The 17,789-nt window shown below is 40.6% G+C and overlaps 2 protein-coding genes across 2 annotated transcripts in view; both read left to right on the top strand.

Annotated features, from left to right (window-relative positions):
• HOGA1 (4-hydroxy-2-oxoglutarate aldolase 1) overlaps positions 1–17,789 on the top strand; it is a 36,374-nt gene that overhangs the window by 4,747 nt on the left and 13,838 nt on the right. The gene's annotated exons all lie outside the window — the stretch shown is intronic.
• CUNH10orf62 (chromosome unknown C10orf62 homolog) lies at positions 3,630–4,513 on the top strand. Its single transcript, XM_027857208.1, has 2 exons — positions 3,630–3,721; positions 3,805–4,513. The coding sequence occupies exons 1-2, from the start codon at positions 3,630–3,632 to the stop codon at positions 4,511–4,513; spliced, it is 801 nt and encodes a 266-aa protein (XP_027713009.1).

Below are 17,789 nucleotides of genomic sequence, written 5' to 3'. Positions count from 1 at the left end.
GAGGAGGAAAACCATTACAAGCACGGAGAACAGCTAGTAAAAAAGGCCATAGCGGGAGACAGAGTGACTTCAGACGATCTTCCAGGGCCTCAATTCCCTCCTTAAATTAGGCCTTTTGTGTCCTTCTCAATCCGTAAGTGTGGCCTTTTGATTGAATGCAAATTTTACGGAACTCTATAAAATGTGGGGGGATGGACTTCGGTAGTTGTTGGCTTTTGGAGTCCCTTGGAGTTCTAGATATAAAATCCTATGATACTGAGGAATAAAATATACTGATTTTACACATACAGAACTTTAATGGGATCATAGATTGGGTGCTGGAAGGAGTCATCTGATCCAACCCCCTCATTTTACAGATAAGGAAACTCAGACCCAGAATGGTGAAGACGTTTGTTAATGTTTTATCATTAAAGACAGAATAGGGGATTTGAACCCAGGTCTCTGACTTCCAATCCAGCAAGCTTTCCATACTCCATGATCTTCTCAGGGCAGGAAGGGTTAGCACTCTTAAGTTAGATGGTTAGCTTCCCAGCAATCTCTATTGATGAAAAGAGAGCATCATTAGTCTTTATGAAACAGGAGACATCACAAGCCTGATCTTTTTGACGTTGCAAAGCAAAAGTTCTAGGAACCCATTCTCTCTATAGGCTGAAAGAGGCTGGTTAGAGAATGCAAAACATTGCCCCTCTTACAAGGATACTGGGCCATCCAAAGACTCTGGAGAGCTGGCAGCATACGGAAAGTCACGTGGTGGTTTTTTAGTAGGTAGGAGCTGGGCATAAAGCCTAGCACTTTTCAACTTCTAAAGCAGGTGAAAGGAAGCTAGAGATTCTCCTTCAAACAGAATAGGAAAAGCCAGTGTTAGGTTAAGTAATCAAAAACAGTTGAATTTAGGAAGGCCTGTAATTTGTACCCAAATGTTTGCATTTCTTTATACCTTGCTGTAAATTGTCTAGAGTTCAAAACCTGTTGCAGATACCTTACTAGACAATATGATCCTGGGTAAGTTAATCAACCTCTGCCTCAGTTTCCTCATTTATACAATAGGGATATTAATAGCACTTCTCTCCCAGGGTTTGTTGTGAGGATAAAATGAGATATTTGTAAAGTGCTCTGCAAACCTTAGAAACCTCTATATAAATGCTAACCATTATTATTATGGAGGCAGCTGGTAGAGCAGTGGCTAAAACATTTGGTCTGGAAGCAGGAAGACTTGAGTTCAAATCCAAGCCTCAGGCACCTATTAATTGCTATGTCAACCATGGCACAGTCACAAATTCTGATTGCCTCAGTTTGCTCATCTGTAAAATGGGGATAATAATGGCACTTTCCATTCCAGGGTTGTTGTGCAGATCAAATGAAATGTATTTGTAAAAAGCACTTAGTACAGTGCCTGGCACATAGTTGGCACTATAAAAATACTTATTCCCATCGCCTCTTTGTTGAATAATTCATCTTTTTGAAAAAAATTTCAAGGGACAGCTAGGTGGCACAGCATCAACCCTAGAGTCAGGAAGACGCGAGTTCAAATCCCTCGTCAGACACTTGACACTTAGTAGCTGTGCGACCCTGGGCAAGTCATTTAACTCTAATTGCCTCAAAGAAAAAAAAAACAAAACACCAAAAAACTTCACTATTCCTTCCACCAGCTTCATCTATATTTTCTTATCCTGTCTAATGCCTTTCTATTTCTTTCTGCAAATCCTTCATAAAGGATTTATGTAACATGCTGGAGACCTTCCTTTGGGTCTTTTAATATATCGTAGGTGCAAATGCAGCTCCTACTCACACTGCTCATCTGTTTGGTGTCTCTCACTTTGGCAACAAGAGTGTCTGACCTGTTTTCTAGACAGATCTGCCCGTGATGTTTTTTACATCTTTCCTTGAGTACAGGTCATCCCTGGTGACCCATGACACAGATTTTAAAAGTTAATATTAATACTTTTTGAAATAAGGTTATATTTCCACAGAAAGGTGGTATTGGCAGTCATTATCCAAGGCACCATTGCTTACCTGGTGGAAATTCCCAGTGTTTGAGAGGAAATAAAGCATCCGAATAGCTACTGGTCCAAATCCAAGCCTTTAAAATAAGGAATATGTCAACAATTGATAGCCATTTTACACACACACACACACACACACACACACACGTACATGCACACATTCTCTCTTTCTCAGGATTCAAAACCAAGTAGATTTCTTTTTTCCCCCATTTTTTTTCTTTGTAAATTCTGAACATCAGATAAAATGAGCATTTCCATATGGATTGTGAAACAGGAGAATATTATACAAGAAACTGCAGGCCTCTATTACATAGAACTTATTCTTCTTTTTTAAATAAATAATAAATGCAACCTGTAACTTTCAAAGCTTCCTCGCTTGTATGTGATTCCTTCTAGCCTTCTTTCTTCTAACTTTGAGTGGAAAGGGAACTCTATCACTAACCCCAGTATTCGTTAATTTGTTTTTTTTTTGTTTTGTTTTGTTTTGTTTTTTTAGTGAGGCAATTGGGGTTAAGTGACCTGCCCAGAGTCACACAGCTAGGAAGTATTATGTGTCTGAGGTTGGATTTGAACTCAGGTCCTCCTGACTCCAGTGTCGTTGCTCTACCCACTGCGCCACCTAGCGACCCCTAACACCACTTTTTTCCTCTCATCTCTCCACTCTCCAGGTGAGGGGGAAAAAAAAAACCTTGTAACAAATATATTTAGTCAAGAAAAACAAATTCTCACATCATCCATGTCCAAAAATGTATGTGTCATTCTTTCGTCTTGAGTCCATCACCTCTTTGTCGAGGAGTGAGATGCTTCAGCATGGGTCCTCTAGAATCAAGATCATCCAGGTGGCTTTCCAATGCTACCCCCGTGCTAAGCTAATCACTGATTGCACTTCCCCCAACTGTGACCTAACACCATTCCAGAATGTTCTTCTTGTCCTCCCCTCCTTCCTTTCTTGTTCTCAGGACCACATTCTCTTCTGTGGCCAAGGAGGCAAAGGATGGAGGCAATACTTAGTGAGCTAGTAGCAGAAGGTTGAAGATAAAGGGAGAGAGTGGTTCAGGCTCTGGCTATGGGGCAGCCTCAGCTAATAAGTTAGTTTCTAATAATAATTAGGGCAGCAAGGTGATGCAGTGGATAGATCACTGAGCTTGGAATCAGGAAGACTTATCTTCCTGAGTTCAAATCTGGCCTCAGATACTTACTAGCTGTATGACCCTGAGCAAGTCACTTAACTATTTGCCTCAGTTTCTCATCTGTGAGATGAGCTACAGAAGGAAATGACAAACTACTCCAGTATCTTTGCCAAGAAAACCCCAAATGGGGTCATGAAGAGTCAGACGCAACTGAAACAACTCAATAACAATGACAACAATTAATAACAATAATAATAATAATAAGTAGCCTCTGTCTTGGGGAGGGTGAACAACCAAACTGTAGAATGAGTCATGTGCAGAAGTAGGGGTGGGGAAGGAAGATGACTGCCTTACTGGCTTCCAGTGAACTTGGGGAAAGAAGTCTGGCTAGGGCAACAGACCCCAGCTCCCTCTGTTGGATGTTCAAGCATTGCCAGGCCTCCCCCAAGCATTGCTGGGGCCCACCTGCCCACCCCTCCCAGCTGTCTCCCTCACAATGAGGTTCATTGCTGAGGCGGGGGAGGGGTCTTCCCCAGGTAGTGGAGGAGCAGGGATCTGCCCTGCAGACACCCTCTGGGGTGCCTTTCAGCATGAACCAGGTTGCCTGGGCTCCCCATTCCCTCTTATCTCTTATCTCCCCGTGCTCTCTTATCTCAGCCTGATTGGCTCAGGGTCCTGGAGAGCCTGGGAGTGCTTACCCAGCAACCATCATGCAAGGTGGTGCTGGCAATCAGCCTGCTGCTGGGGGCTGGAGGCCTCTACCTCTGGTTCCAGTGGAAAAAGAAGTCCATCAAGAGCCGAAAGGATTGTAGTAAAGAATCCGTAGAGTCCACTGTCATAGAGAGTAAGAGTGATCCCTGGATCAAATCCCACTTCAGCCGCCTTTCAGATGAAAAGTTATGTGCCCTGATGCAAGAAGGTGGAAGTGGGGAGGTCATTTCTGCCAGTACCAATGTGCAAGTGGAAACCTGTACCTCAAGGCTTAAAGAAGGGAGAAATGTTGATATCCACAAGGAATCTTATATCAGCAGGCAGAGGACATCAGGAAGCAAAGTGTTCAAGGAGTCCCACAGAGACTCTGCCAAGTCGAGCTCAGCGGACGAGTCAACATGGGCATCAACGGCTGCGTGTGTGCGGGAAATCGACATCACGGGTAGGCACCTGGCGGATTCCATGCTTCAGCGGGCCATGGACTGCCAGAACCCTGGTCATTGGGAAACCAAAGACGTTAATAAGGAGGAACTCAAGGCCCTGGAGGAAGTAGAGATGAAAGTCATAGGGAATTTCCTCAACCATCGGGAAAACAATGTAGCCGGCTCAAGCAGTGGCTACCGCTGCCATGGCCATCACATACCCCATGCTTACTTTGAAGTTACCTAATCAGGCTGGCATCGTCTCATTCTCCCAACTGGGACAACACAGTTGCATCACTTAAGGATTCTCCCACCACCTCCCCTATCCTGCCTCTGGTCTGAGGAGAGGTAGTTTTCCATGCTGATCAAAGGGATTTCTGCTGATGTGTCTCCAGCCCCATCAACCTCAGCTGGGTCAGCGAAATATTTGGACTTTATACAGTGCATACAGGATGCCAGAGGTGAAAAATTTGCACAGGGAACCACGGTGACCTGCCGAAGAAGAGACAAAAAAGAGGGGAAAGTTGTGCCTTCAGAACAGACTTTGCCTCTCCTAGATGGCCAGTGATAAAGAAATTCACAGAAAGAAAGTCAGTCCATTGACTCCTCAGGGAAGGTACCAGGAGCATCCTTCAGGATGACTGAGGGAAGTGCTCAGTGCCCCAAGACCTGCATCCCTCCCCCCTAAAAAACAGCATGGGATTTAACTGAAGAAAAATGCCTGCAAATGAGCCAATAAAACCTTGCAATACTGTGGCTCGGTGTCTGAGGACTTCTGTGGAAGCTGGGAGTTAGCTGGAGAATGTAACTGATGTTGTTGGATCCCTCAATCAGTTGAGATCTGGGTGGGGAGTTTTGTTCCTTTTCCAGAAGCTCCATGTCTAGATCATGGGAGCTATGATGCTATTTTGTGGACCCAACTTATGCCCCAGGGCACAGGCTCCTGCAAAGAAGAGGAAGTTGCTAGGTGTTGACTTTGTAGGGTAGATAGCAGAAGCCCTCTGGGAGAGTGTGAGCCTTGAAATGACCAGATAGACTTTCTATTCCTATCTCCTGTACTTCATCTTGTGGTGCCCTGCCATCCCACTCTGATGCCTTTTTATCCTTTCTCATTGAATGAATGAAAGCCTTTATTTTAGCAGCACCTACTGGGTGCCAGATGCTTATATTGAACACTGGGGCTACAAATACAAACAAGAAAGATAATTGCTGCCCTCAAGGAGCTGCTATTCTAGTAGGGGAAGACAGCACATAGAGGGGAGTGGTGGCCAGGCAGGAGTGTTTTGGACAGGGAAGTTTCAGCGATGGTAATTGAGGTTAGAGAATAATTGATTGACAGTATTTTCTAGAAATACTAGTGTGGATTTGATTACTTTTCGCACCAAAAGCTCTCATTTGTTGTTGAGTTGTGTCTGATACTTCATGACCCCGTTTAAGTTAAGGCAAAGACACTGGAATGGTTTGTCATTTTCTTCTGTAGTTCATTTTACAGATGAGGAAACTGAGGCAAACAGAGTTAAGTGATTTGCCCAGGGTTACACAGCTAGTAAGTGTCTAAGGCCAGATTTGAACTCAGGAAGATGAGTCTTCCTGACGTAAGACCCAGCACTCTGTGCACTATGGCGCCACCTAGCTGCTGCCCTTCATCCCTGTACAAAATGCTTGCCCTGTTTCTGTTTCATCAATCCTATTCCCACTTCAACGCTTTGTCTCTGCACAGGCGAACTGTCCTTATGCTTCCCATTCCTTCCTTCATGAGTTATTGGAGATAAGGTCTACCTCCATCTGGTACTATCTCTTCTTCTGTCCTCACAATCTGTCTATACCCATCCTTCATCTTCTCTAAATCCTCCCTTAGCCCTTCCTAGCTCAGCACGGACCTTTCTTTCTCACTTTCCAATCCCCAGGCTACCAAGATGCCATGGTAGTATGGCATCTCCCTAGGAGGATGTGGCTGAGACCCAGTCAGACAACTAGCATTTATTAAGTACCTACTATGTGCCAGGCACTGTGCTAAGTGCTTGATCAGAGACATGACTAGAAATTTCTTCACCTATGTTAAGAAACTACATGCAGGGAACCCCAGCCCACCATCTGGTGGCTTCCTATTTTAACTATCCTTACTGACTAAATGCTGAATTACTGTGTTTCTGTGCTGCTCAAGAATTGTAAGCACTGTTAACATCATTTGCCCTCCAAATTCAGTGCTCTGGAGAATAAGCTCCAATCACTCTGTCTTAGTTATTGCCCTGTTGGGAATCCTTTTTCATGTATCCTCTGAATTACTGGTCCTAGGTCTAACTGGATGTTGGTGACTCAAGTTGATCATCATCAAAAAGTCCTTCTATGTGGGATCCAATAGAGTCAATAATAGATAGATGTTGCTGCTGTTTCTTTAATTGAATTGAATTAATGGTAAAAGGTGATGTAAATGAGAAAGATCAACTATCTGACTAGGTATTCAGACAATGACCTTGTGGGTCACACTGGTGGAGCCACCACTATAGGTTTAGTTGTGGCCTTCAACAGCATAGGTTTAGAAATTCAATTTTATTGGTTCTCTCAAGAATGATCAAGGTCTGGGGAGTTTACTTTTGCCAATCAAACTCACTAGAGACTGATTTATAAACCGTATTGAATTAATAAGAATTATTCTTGGAAGCTATGCCTGGGCTGAAAACTGTTACCTGTTGTCTGTACAGGGCCGCCCCCCCCACCCCCGCCTTGGGGAGCAGGTCCACTAGGAAACCTAATTACAAAATCAGAAGATTGTTTTGCTAATCATAGAGAGTAAAGGGAATGGGCTGTTCTTAAGGGATATTTCCACCAAAAATTGGTAGAATCCTATTGAATTTTCTCTTCTTTAGAGATTTGTTGTTGTTCAGTTGTGTCTGACTTTTTGTGACCCCATAGATCATAGCATGCAAGGCCTGTCTGTCCTCCACTATCTCCCAAAGTCTGTCCAAGCTCATGTTCGTTGTTTCCATGATACTATCTATCTCATCCTCTGCCATGTCCTTTTCCTTTTCTTTCCCAACATCAAGGTGTTTTCCAATGAATGCTGTCTTCTCATTATGCAAAGTATTTAAACTTCAGCTTCAGTATTTGTCCTTCCAATGCATTAATTTCTTTAAGTATTGACTAATTTTATCTCCTTGCTGTCCAAAGGACTCTTAAAAGTTTTCTCCAGCACTGCAATTCAAGCATGTTGATTCTGCAGTGCTCATCTTTCCTTATGGTCCAACTCTCACAGCCATATGTTGCTACTGAAAAAAACCATAGCTTTGGCTATATGGACCTTTGTCAGCAGGGTGATGTCCTTACTTTTAGTATGCTGTTAAGCATCTTTTCATTTCATGGCTCCAGTCATTGTCTATAGTGATATCTGAACCCAAGAATATAAAATTTGACAGTTTCCATTTCTTCTTCTTCCATTTGCCAGAAAGTGATAGTTGCCAAGATCTTGTTTTTTTTTTTAATGTGAAGCTTCAAGCCAGCTTTTTACACTCTCCTCTTTCACTCTCATCAAGAGGCTTCTTAATTCTTCTTTACTTTCTGCCATCAGATTGGTATTGTCTGCATACTTGAGACTGTTGATATTTCTGGCTTTAATTCTGGCTTTTGATTTGTCTAGCCTAGAATTTCACATGATGTATTCTGCATGTATGTTAAATAAGGTGACAATATATAGCCTTGTTTTACTCCTTTTCCAATCTTAAACCAATCAGTTGTTTCATATTTAGTTCTAAATGTTGCCTCTTGGCCCACATACAGGTTCCTCAGGAGATAGGTAAGATGATCCTTTTTATTGCCTATGAAGGCTACTCCATTTCTTCTAAGGGATTCTTGTCCACAGTAGTAGATGTAATGATCACCTGAATTAAATTCACCCATTCCCATCCATTTAAGTTCACTGGCACCCAAGATGTTGATGTTTGATCTTTCCATCTCCTGTTTGACCACATCCAGCTTACCGTGGTTCATAGATCTTACATTCTAGGTTCTGGTGCAATATTGATCTTCAAAGCATCGAACTTTTGTTTTGTCACCAGACATATCTGAAACTAAGCTTCCCTTTGGCTTTGGCCCAGTCACTTCATTAGTACTGGAGGTACTTGTAGTTGCCCTGTGCTCTTCCCTAGTAGAGTGTTGGACATCTTCCAATCTGAGGGGCTCACCTTCTGATGTCATATCATTTATAATTTTAATACTATCCATGAGGTTTTCTTAGCAAAGATACTGGAGTGCTTTGCCATTTCCTTCTCCAGTGGATCACCTTTTGTCAGACCTCTCCATTATGACCTGTTTGTCTTAGTTAACCCTGCATGACATAGCTCATAGTTTCATTGAACTAGAGATACTTCTGTTTGAAGAACCAATACTTATTGCTTAGAATTAGGGCATACTCTCCCCTGGACTGTACTAGATAAACACTGAGACAAGGTGGTATAGTACAAAGAGCATTGGACTTGGATTCAGAAGAAATTTGGATTTGAATCCTACCTTCATCTTTTACTAGCTCTGTAGTAGAGCTCTGCTCTATGGGCAGGTCATTAACTCCTATGAACCTCAGTTTCCTTGTCCATAAAATGAGGATGATGATAATACCTCCCTCTTAGAGGTGTTGTGAGAATCAAATTAGATCAACAAGTATTTACTAAGTGCCTAAGCCACCAAATGAAATAACATATGTAAAGTGCTTTGCAGTCCTTAAACTGAAATATAACTGCTACCTATAATAATAATTATTATTATTTACAATCGCATCCAACTCTTTCTGACCCCATTTGGGGTTTTCTTGACAGAGATACTGGAGTGGTTTGCCATTTCCTTCTCCAGCTCATTTTACAGATGAGGAAACTGAGGTAAACAGGGTTAAGTGACTTGCCCAGGGTTGCACCACTAGTAAGTATCTGAGGTCAGATTTTTAACTCAGGTCCTCCTGACTGCAGGCCTGGCGTTCTACCTACTGTGCCACCTACCTGCCTCAACAACCTGACTATGCTAGGTGCCAGGCATACAAATATAATGACTGAAATAGTCCCCACTTAAAAGCAGCCTAAATTCTAACGAGAAACAAGTACATATGTAAGAATATGACAAATAAATATAAAATGAATAAATACAGAGTGATTAAAATAAAGAAATTTAAGAAGGGGAAGGCACTACCAGTTGGGAGGATTCAGGAAAAGTTTCTGATAGGCAGTGGAACCTGAGCTTCCTCTGAAGGAACAGAAGGATTCTGTGAAGGAATTGAAAAGGGAGCATATTGTCGGCATGGGGGACAGTGAATGCAAGGGCAGAGAGATGGGGGAGATGGAGTGGTAGGAGTGTGGAATCAGAGGGAAAGTCAGTTTGATTAGATTGGAGAATGTAAGAGGAATGCACAATGAGGCTAGAAAGCTAGATTAGGGTAGGGGCATGCTGGTAAATGTTAACAAGCTCTCTGAAAAAAAAGTTTTCACAAGACATAATTTTTAAGTTTAATTTATATAATTAACATTTTTCTCCATCACCTTTTAAAGCCTAGACAATCAGCAAAAAAATAAGGTTTAATTTTGTAGTGTTTGCTGATTTCCAAGGTGTAAATGCTCACAATGAAAATTTAACTATTGGCTTAGATGGTTTGAGTTCGCTTCAGCACAATTCTGGGTTGAGGCAAGGTTGAGAAGGACTTTAAAAGCTAAACAGAGGAGTTTACATTTTATCCTAGAGGCAATGGGAAGCCACTTAGAGTACCAGGGTACTAACCTGGTCAGATCTGCACTTAAGGAAAATCACTAGAAACAATACAGAGAGAAGGACTGGAGTGCTGAACGATGTGGAAGCAGAGATTTTTGCAATACTCCAGACAGTGATGGATGATGTCTGAGCTAAGGTGGCAGCTGTATTAATGGAAAAAAGGTGCCACACGTGGGAGACGTTATAAAGGTAGAAATGACAAGATTGGAAACTGATTGGATATGTGAAGTGAAAGGGAATAAAGAGTAGGAGAGAATACCAAGGTTATAACCTGGGAAACTCTAAGAACAGTGATGCCTTTCACAGAAACAGAGAAGTTTGGGAAAGGGCTGCATTTGGGGGAAAAGATAATGAGTTCTGCTTGGGACATGTTGAGTTTGACATATCTCTAGGATATCCAGTTTGAAATGTTTAATAGATAATTGATGGGAGATTACAGCTCAAGTGAGAAATTGGAGCTGGATCTGGGAATCATCAACACAGAGATGATAAAGACATGGGAGCTGATGGTGTTACCCAGTGAGAGAGTGTAGAGAGGGTAGTGGCCAGGGACAGAACCTTGAGGAACACCCACACTTGGGAAACATGATATGAATGATGGACAAGAAAAAGGGGCTAGAAAGGGGCTAAAACTAAACTTAACAAAAAAGAGGAGAGCTAAGTAGTTTCACAAATGCTTGGAGAAGATGAAATATCCAGGAGAAAAGAGCTGTCTGTAGTGTCACGTGCAACAGATACAACAAGTAAAAGATACAGTGTGTAAAGGGCTGTAAATGCCACTGGTATCATTGACACGTTATCACTATGAGATTCTCTTCTTTTCTAGACTTCGTACAGATTGCCTGCTTCCTTTATCTTTCTGCTAGTTAACAATTTCCAAAGCTGTGATTTACTTTGACCTGGTTCCTTTTAGATTTTTATAATTGGGGAGATGTCATATTTAGCCTCTTCTCTTAGGGTGAGATGGCAGCTAAGGTGGTGCAGCGGGTAGAACCTGGGTCTGGAGTCAGAGAAGATCTGAGTTCAAATTGAACCTCAGCTGTGTGTCGCTAGGTGTATCACTCCAGGCAAATCACTTTACCTCAGTTTCTTCAACAATAAAATGGAGATAATAACAACATCTACCCCTCAAGGTTGTTGTGAAGATTAAATGAGAAAATACTTGTAAAGGCACTTAACACAGTGCCTGGCACATAGTAGGAGCTATATTCCCTTATTTGCTCAACCCCAATTCAGCAGCCAATTTACTTTGTTTGTAAGCCTACTTTGTAGGCTTAGCTCTGATTTCAGGGGGTAATATTTTCTGACTTTGTCCTCAAATGCTAGTAGGCCCAGAATTTCCCTAAAGGCCAAAAAAAAAAAAAAATTAGTATGAGCTCTCAGAGGTCTTTGTTTGAGTATATAGAGGCAGCTAAGAAATGTAGTCGATAGACCTGGAGTCAGAAAGACCTGAATTCAAATCCAATCTCAGATACTTAAATAGCGGCTGAAGAAGTCACTTAAACTCTGCCTGCCTCAGTTTCCTCATCTGTAAAATGAGGATAATAATAGTATCTACCTCTAAGAATGATTGTGAGCATAAAATCAGATATTTGTAAAAAGTTTTGCAAGTGTTAAAGTGGTGTATAAATGCTAGTCATTATTTATTATCTTTAATTATCATTATACACTTAAATATGTGGTAGGAATCTACTTAAGATCACTTCCATTAGCTTGTTAGTCAGATTAGTTTATAAGATAGCCTAGCCCTGAAAGGGATTTGAGGGAAACATAATCTTGGGACTGGAATGGACCTCCCACCCATAATATCCTCTACAACATTCCCTAGCAAATAATCATCCATCTTCCCTGTGAATGCCTCTAACTATGGAGTACTTACTACCTCCAGAGGCAGCCTACTTCCAAATTTGAGCAGCTCTAATTATTAGGAAGTTTCTCACTAATACCAATCTAAAAACTGTATCTCTGTAACTCCCACCCACTGCTTCTCCCATTTACCCTGAATGTGTCTTGGGTGTACATAGTAGTTTGCATATTATCATCTCTCCTATTAGACTGTAAGCTCCTTGAAGGCAAGGAATATGGTGTTTGGTTTGTTGTTGTTGTTGTTGTTTTGCCTCCCATCCCCAGTGGTTTAGCATAGTGCCTGGCACATTGTAAATGTTTAATAAATGCTTGTTGAGCTGTTGGATCCTAGATCTACCCTATGGGCAGTTAATCAAGCAGAACAAATATGATCAATCCCTCTTCTACTAAACAGCCCTTCAAATATATTGAAAGTTGCTGTCATGTCTCCTCTGAATTCCTTGGGCATGCATTAGAGCTCCTTCTTCATCTCAGAGACCTCCTTTGGGAAATTCTCTAGTTTATCAATGGGCTTCCTAAAAACGGCACCCACCCCTGAGCACGATACTCCAGATGTGTCTAACTGGGGCAGAGTACAAATGCTCTGTGATACTCTTCTATCTAGACCTACGAGCTGTGCTAGAGGTGTGCCTAAGGCTTGGCTTCTGGACCACACCCAGGGGACCCCAGCCCCCCATCTGGTGGCTTCCTATTTTAACTAATTATCCTTGACTAAATGCTGAGTTACGGTATTTCTGTGCTGCTGAAGAATTGTAAGCACCGTTAACATCCTCTTCCAGGACACCAGAGTTGGAGGGAGTCAATTTCACTTGTAGTTCTAAGATAGAGGGATGGAGCTCTATACCTAATTTGCATGAATAGTTAAACTAGGAAGCTATCTGACGCTGGGCAGATGTGAGCTCCAGACCTGGCAGCATCCTTTCCACCTCTGGCCTCCCACTCCTATCTTCCTGGGCTCTGTCTCCCACCACAGGGGGGTTCCTCAGTTCCTGGCCCCCATTCAGCAGGATCTGCTGCACTCCTTCTGCCACAAGGACCAGTTTGTAACATTTGTTATGGGTACATATGATTTTTGTTATGGGTCCTTTGTGAACATGTTATCTAAGAGTACTCCTTTTATTGAGCAGCTAGGTGGCACAGTCAATAGAATGTTGGACCTGGGCTCAGGAAGACCTGAGTTCACATCCTCCTCAGACACTTACTAGCTGTGTGACCCTGGGCAAGTCACTTAACTCTGTTTGCCTCAGTTCCTCAATGAACTAGAAAAGGAAATGGTAAACCACTCCAGTATCTCTGCCAAGAAAATCCCAAAAGGGATCACAAAGAGTCAGACATGACTGAACAACAATCCTTTTATTTTCCCTAACTCTCTTTTTTCTTCTTTTTAAATTTATTTTATTTTTCAATTAAAAAGCATTTATTTCCTTTCCCTCCTCCCCCACCCCCAAAAGAAACAATACCCTTGTAACTAATATGCATAGTCAAGCAAAACAAATTCCCACATTGTCCATGATATCAAAATGTATCTTATTCTGCATTGAGTCCATCACCTGTCTGTCAGGAGGTGAGTAGAACAAGTCCATCTCTGTAATTTTGGATAGTCATTGCATCGGTCAGATCCTGATTCTCTCTTCTACTCCCCACACTATTTCAGACCTTCTCTTCACTCCCCAAGCCGCCTACGCTATCTTCGCAGCAAAGGGCTTTACAAACTGCTTTACCAAGAAAAAGAGGCCATCTGTCCTAAGCTCCCTTTTCTCCCTGTTCTATACATCAAAGTCCATCCTCCATCTCTCTGGCTTTGTTCCAGTCCCTGATGAAGAGATGGCCCGTCTCATCAAGGCAACTCCTGGGGTACTTGTGCCCCTTATATCATCCCTTCCTGTTTTCTCCAGCAGCTTGCTCCCTAGTTATTCCCCATCTCTCTTTAATCTTCCATTTCCCCCTATTTACTGTCCCCTTTCTGGTATCTACAAACATGCCCAGGTGTATGAAGGGGAGTAATGTATAAGATTTTATTTTACTATGTCACCCTGTCAAGCTATTGTCATATCTTTCCTGACTTTCACAACTAAACTTTTAGAAAAAATTATCTGTCTCCAGGCTTAACCATTCACTTCTCACTCTCTTTTAATTTGACTCCTAATCTCACCCCCAGGTGAAGCTACTCTCTCCATCAAAAGGCCTTTCTCCTTTCTCATGCCTCTTAACCTCTCTGTGGTATTGACACTGTTAATCATACCTTCTTTCCATTTGCCCTTTCCTCCCTTCTAGGACTTTTTATCTGCCTTTTTTGCTAAATTATAATCTATGTCCTGCCCCCTATGTAGCCCCCAAGGGCTATTTCCTGGACTTTCCTCTTTCTATTTCTTTCTTTTCCTCTCTTTTGTTTTTTATTTATGTATTTTAAATTTATGGAATAAAACAAGCCTTTCCATAACATAGTGTAATTAAAAAAAGATAATTGCACATGAAATTGCAAATCTATTATGTACAACTTGATATTACTTTTAAACATATAATGAAGTTATCATAAATTTCTTTTTATTTTTTTCTTCTCTCCCCTCCACCCTAGAGATGGCTACTGTTAGATACGAATATATGTGTGGGTGTGTATATATATATATATATATACACACCCACACATATATGTATACATATATATGTAAAATCATTCTATTTATCAGTTCTTTCTCTGAATACAGATAGCGTCTTCCTTCATATGTCCTTTGAATTTAATTTGAGTGTTTATAATAGTAAAAATGACTTATTTGCTCAGTTATTCTTAAAACAATATTACTATTACTGTATACAACGTTCTCTGCTCCCATGAGTTCAGTTACTATTTCTCTGCATATGATTCCCAAATCTAAATTTCAAGCCCTAGTTTTTTTCCTGAGCTTCAGTCTGACATCACCAATTGCCTGTTAGCAAGCCCATAGAGGTCTCAAATGAAACATGTCCAAAACAGAAAGATGTTCATCTCTGAACTGACCCCTCCTCCCAACCTCCCTACGGCCATTCTACCCACCATCCAGGTTTGCAGCCTTGGAATCATTCCCAACCCTTCCCTCTCCCTCATCCCTGCCCCACCATATTCGATCAATTTCCAAGACTTGTCATTTCTACCTCCACTACATCTCTTGTATGCATTCCCGAAAAAAGGAAAAGACCAGTCACATGGCCACCATCGTAATTCTGGCTCTCATCACCACTTGTGTGTGTTATTGTTGCAATCTTCTAATTCAATTCTTAGCTTCTAATCTCCACCCTCTCCAAACCATCCTCCACACAGCTACTAAAAGAATCTTCCTGAAGACTCAGGTCTGACCGTGTTGCTCCACTACTCAAGAACCTTCAACTAGTTCTTTCCTTTCTCTAGAATAAAATTTAAACTCCTTAGCTTGTTGTCTAAAGTCCTTCACATTCTGGCTCCAATTGCTTTTCAGGCTTAGCCTAACTTGTCTGTGCATGCATTTCTCCAATCTTATATATTATACCCCTTCACCCACTATATTCCAGTCAGATTGGCTGCCTTGCTCTTCCTTGAACACGACATTCCATCTCTCCCACTTCTGGGTCTTTCCCCAGACTATCTTCCTTCCCTGGAAAGCACAGTTTCCTCTTAGAATCCTAAATTTCCTTCAAGACTAGACTTCATGACCCATCTCCAGGAGGTTTTTTCTTATCTTCATAGTTATCAGTGCCCTCTCTTTTCAAAGGATCACAGACATACTTTTATATTGACATATGGTAATAATCTTCCATATAAACTTCTTGAGGGCAGAGTCTTTGTTTTGTTTTTGTTTTGTCTTTGAATCTCCAGGTCTAATGCAATGGCCAGGACTCAGTGAACCCTTCATTTGTGCTTTTTTGATTGGATTAGGTACAAACTTACTAGTTACAGTCTGTGCCTCTTGATGCAGGCCTGCATTATGCTCACTCTTTTTGTATATACTTATACATTTTGATAATCATATTGCACTTTTACCTTCAGGTGAACTTGGAAGTTCACTAAACCCACTCAAGTCTTTTAAAACAAACTTCTGTCCAGTCACGCTTCCCCTATCTTGTATTTATGAAGTTGTTTTTTTTGGTAAGACTTGCCATTTATTCTTATTATGTTTGATTTTTTTTTTTTAGATTGATCCAGCCCAACATTTTACCTTCCAAGGTCTTTTGGGGCCCTAATTCCCTCTACAACATTAGTTATTAACATTAGTTAATATATTAATATAATATATTAATTACAATTAATAATGTTATATTATTAAGAATATTATATGATACCAATATACCATTATATTCAATACAATATTGATATTCTATATTAATACTACATTATATATAATAATATAGCTATATTAACATTAGTTATTGCTCTCAACTTTGTATCTTTTGTAGACTTGATAAGCATGTCTGGCTATGCCTTTATCTAAGTGATAAACATATTAAGTACCAGAGAACCATTCCTCTATCCCTGAGGCATCACACTACTTCCAAATGAAAGGTGAACTGTTAATGACTACTCTTTGGGTTTCAATCTACCTACCATTTCTACAAAAATAGCATGAGATATGTTTTCAAACACTTTTCTAAAATCTGGGCAAACTATAGCTACAACTTTTCCCTAGCATACCAATACAGTAACCTTGTTTAAAAAAAGAAAAAGAAAAAGAAAATGAGGTTAGCCCAGCATGACCTGTTCTTGATGAAGTCAGGCTGGCTGTTTGTGATTACTGCTTCCCTTTCAAAATGCTCACTAACTATCCCTTTGATACAGTATATTCTCAAAATTTTTCCAAGAATCAAAGCCGAGCTCACTAGTTCGTGGTTTCCTGACCCTTTTGTGAAAATTGGGACAGCATTTGCCCTTCTCCAATTCGTGTTATGCCCCTGAGTCAGTTTTGTCATGGGTCCCATCCTTATCTATGTCCCTATTTTCTTATTCTCTCTGGGTCATCTGTATACACTCTGATGACAATATTGCTTCTATTTCTGTTTATTGCTCTCCACCATGCTTCCCCACTCTGGTTCCAAGATGTCTTTACATGAGAATACCTTATAATGTTATCATTTTTACCTTGTCCCTCACTTTACCCCCTTTACCTAAGGTCACTTCTTTCAGAACTATATTACTATCATGGATCTTTCCCACCATGTCTTAGTGACACATTTGAGATGAAATTTGATTCTTTGCATTAAGATCTCTAGTATACCTGGCTTGTTACCCATTTTCTTTTTGCATTTGTATCTAGACATCCATGGACATGAATTTTATTACTAAATTTCTTTTCTTAGGAAATTTTGTCTAATCAAAAGTTTTGGAGTCTTCACCAATATTCTTTCTGTAACTCATCTCTAGCAGGGGTTCTTAACTTGTGGCCATGAACTTGCCTTTTAAAAATATGCTTTGATAAGTGTGGTTTCCTAGGTAATCCCTATACATTTTATGTTGTACATTTAAAAATGTAATTCTGAGAAAGAGGTCCATAAGCTTCCCATGACACAAAAAAGGTAAAGAACCCCTGCTCTATGATCTCTAGCTTCACGGACATACATAGGCAGTTTGCTCCCTGTCCTTTCTTTTTCATTTTAAATCTCTTTTATTAGTTTTTTTTAAGGCTCCAGGCAAATAAAATCTGTTTTTAAAATAATTTTTTGTTTTTATATCAACTTCTGAATATTATATCAATTTTATTTGTAGAAATTTCAGTCATTTTATATAAATTTCTGAATATACCCCTTCCCTTTCCTCTGTCCAGAGAACTATGCTTTGTAACAAATAAAAAAAAAGACAGAGAAAAAACAACAGTTCAGAAAAATTCACCAACACATCAATCAAATGTTCAGTTTTATTTTTTTCTCCATTTACAATGTTGAAATTTTATAGTACTTTCCTGATTCTGGATAAT

Source organism: Vombatus ursinus, unplaced genomic scaffold (assembly GCF_900497805.2).
Source record: "Vombatus ursinus unplaced genomic scaffold, bare-nosed wombat genome assembly UNPS02000749.1, whole genome shotgun sequence".
In the NCBI taxonomy this organism is placed as follows: domain Eukaryota; kingdom Metazoa; phylum Chordata; class Mammalia; order Diprotodontia; family Vombatidae; genus Vombatus; species Vombatus ursinus.
This window is presented reverse-complemented; position numbering and strand designations above follow the sequence as displayed.

Coding starts and splice junctions, on each gene's coding strand:
- CUNH10orf62 (XM_027857208.1), top strand. CDS start 3,630: ATGAGGTTCATTGCTGAGGCGGGGGAGGGGTCTTCCCCAGGTAGTGGA. Junction 3,722..3,804: donor ACCCTCTGGGGTGCCTTTCA/GCATGAACCAGG, acceptor TGATTGGCTCAG/GGTCCTGGAGAGCCTGGGAG.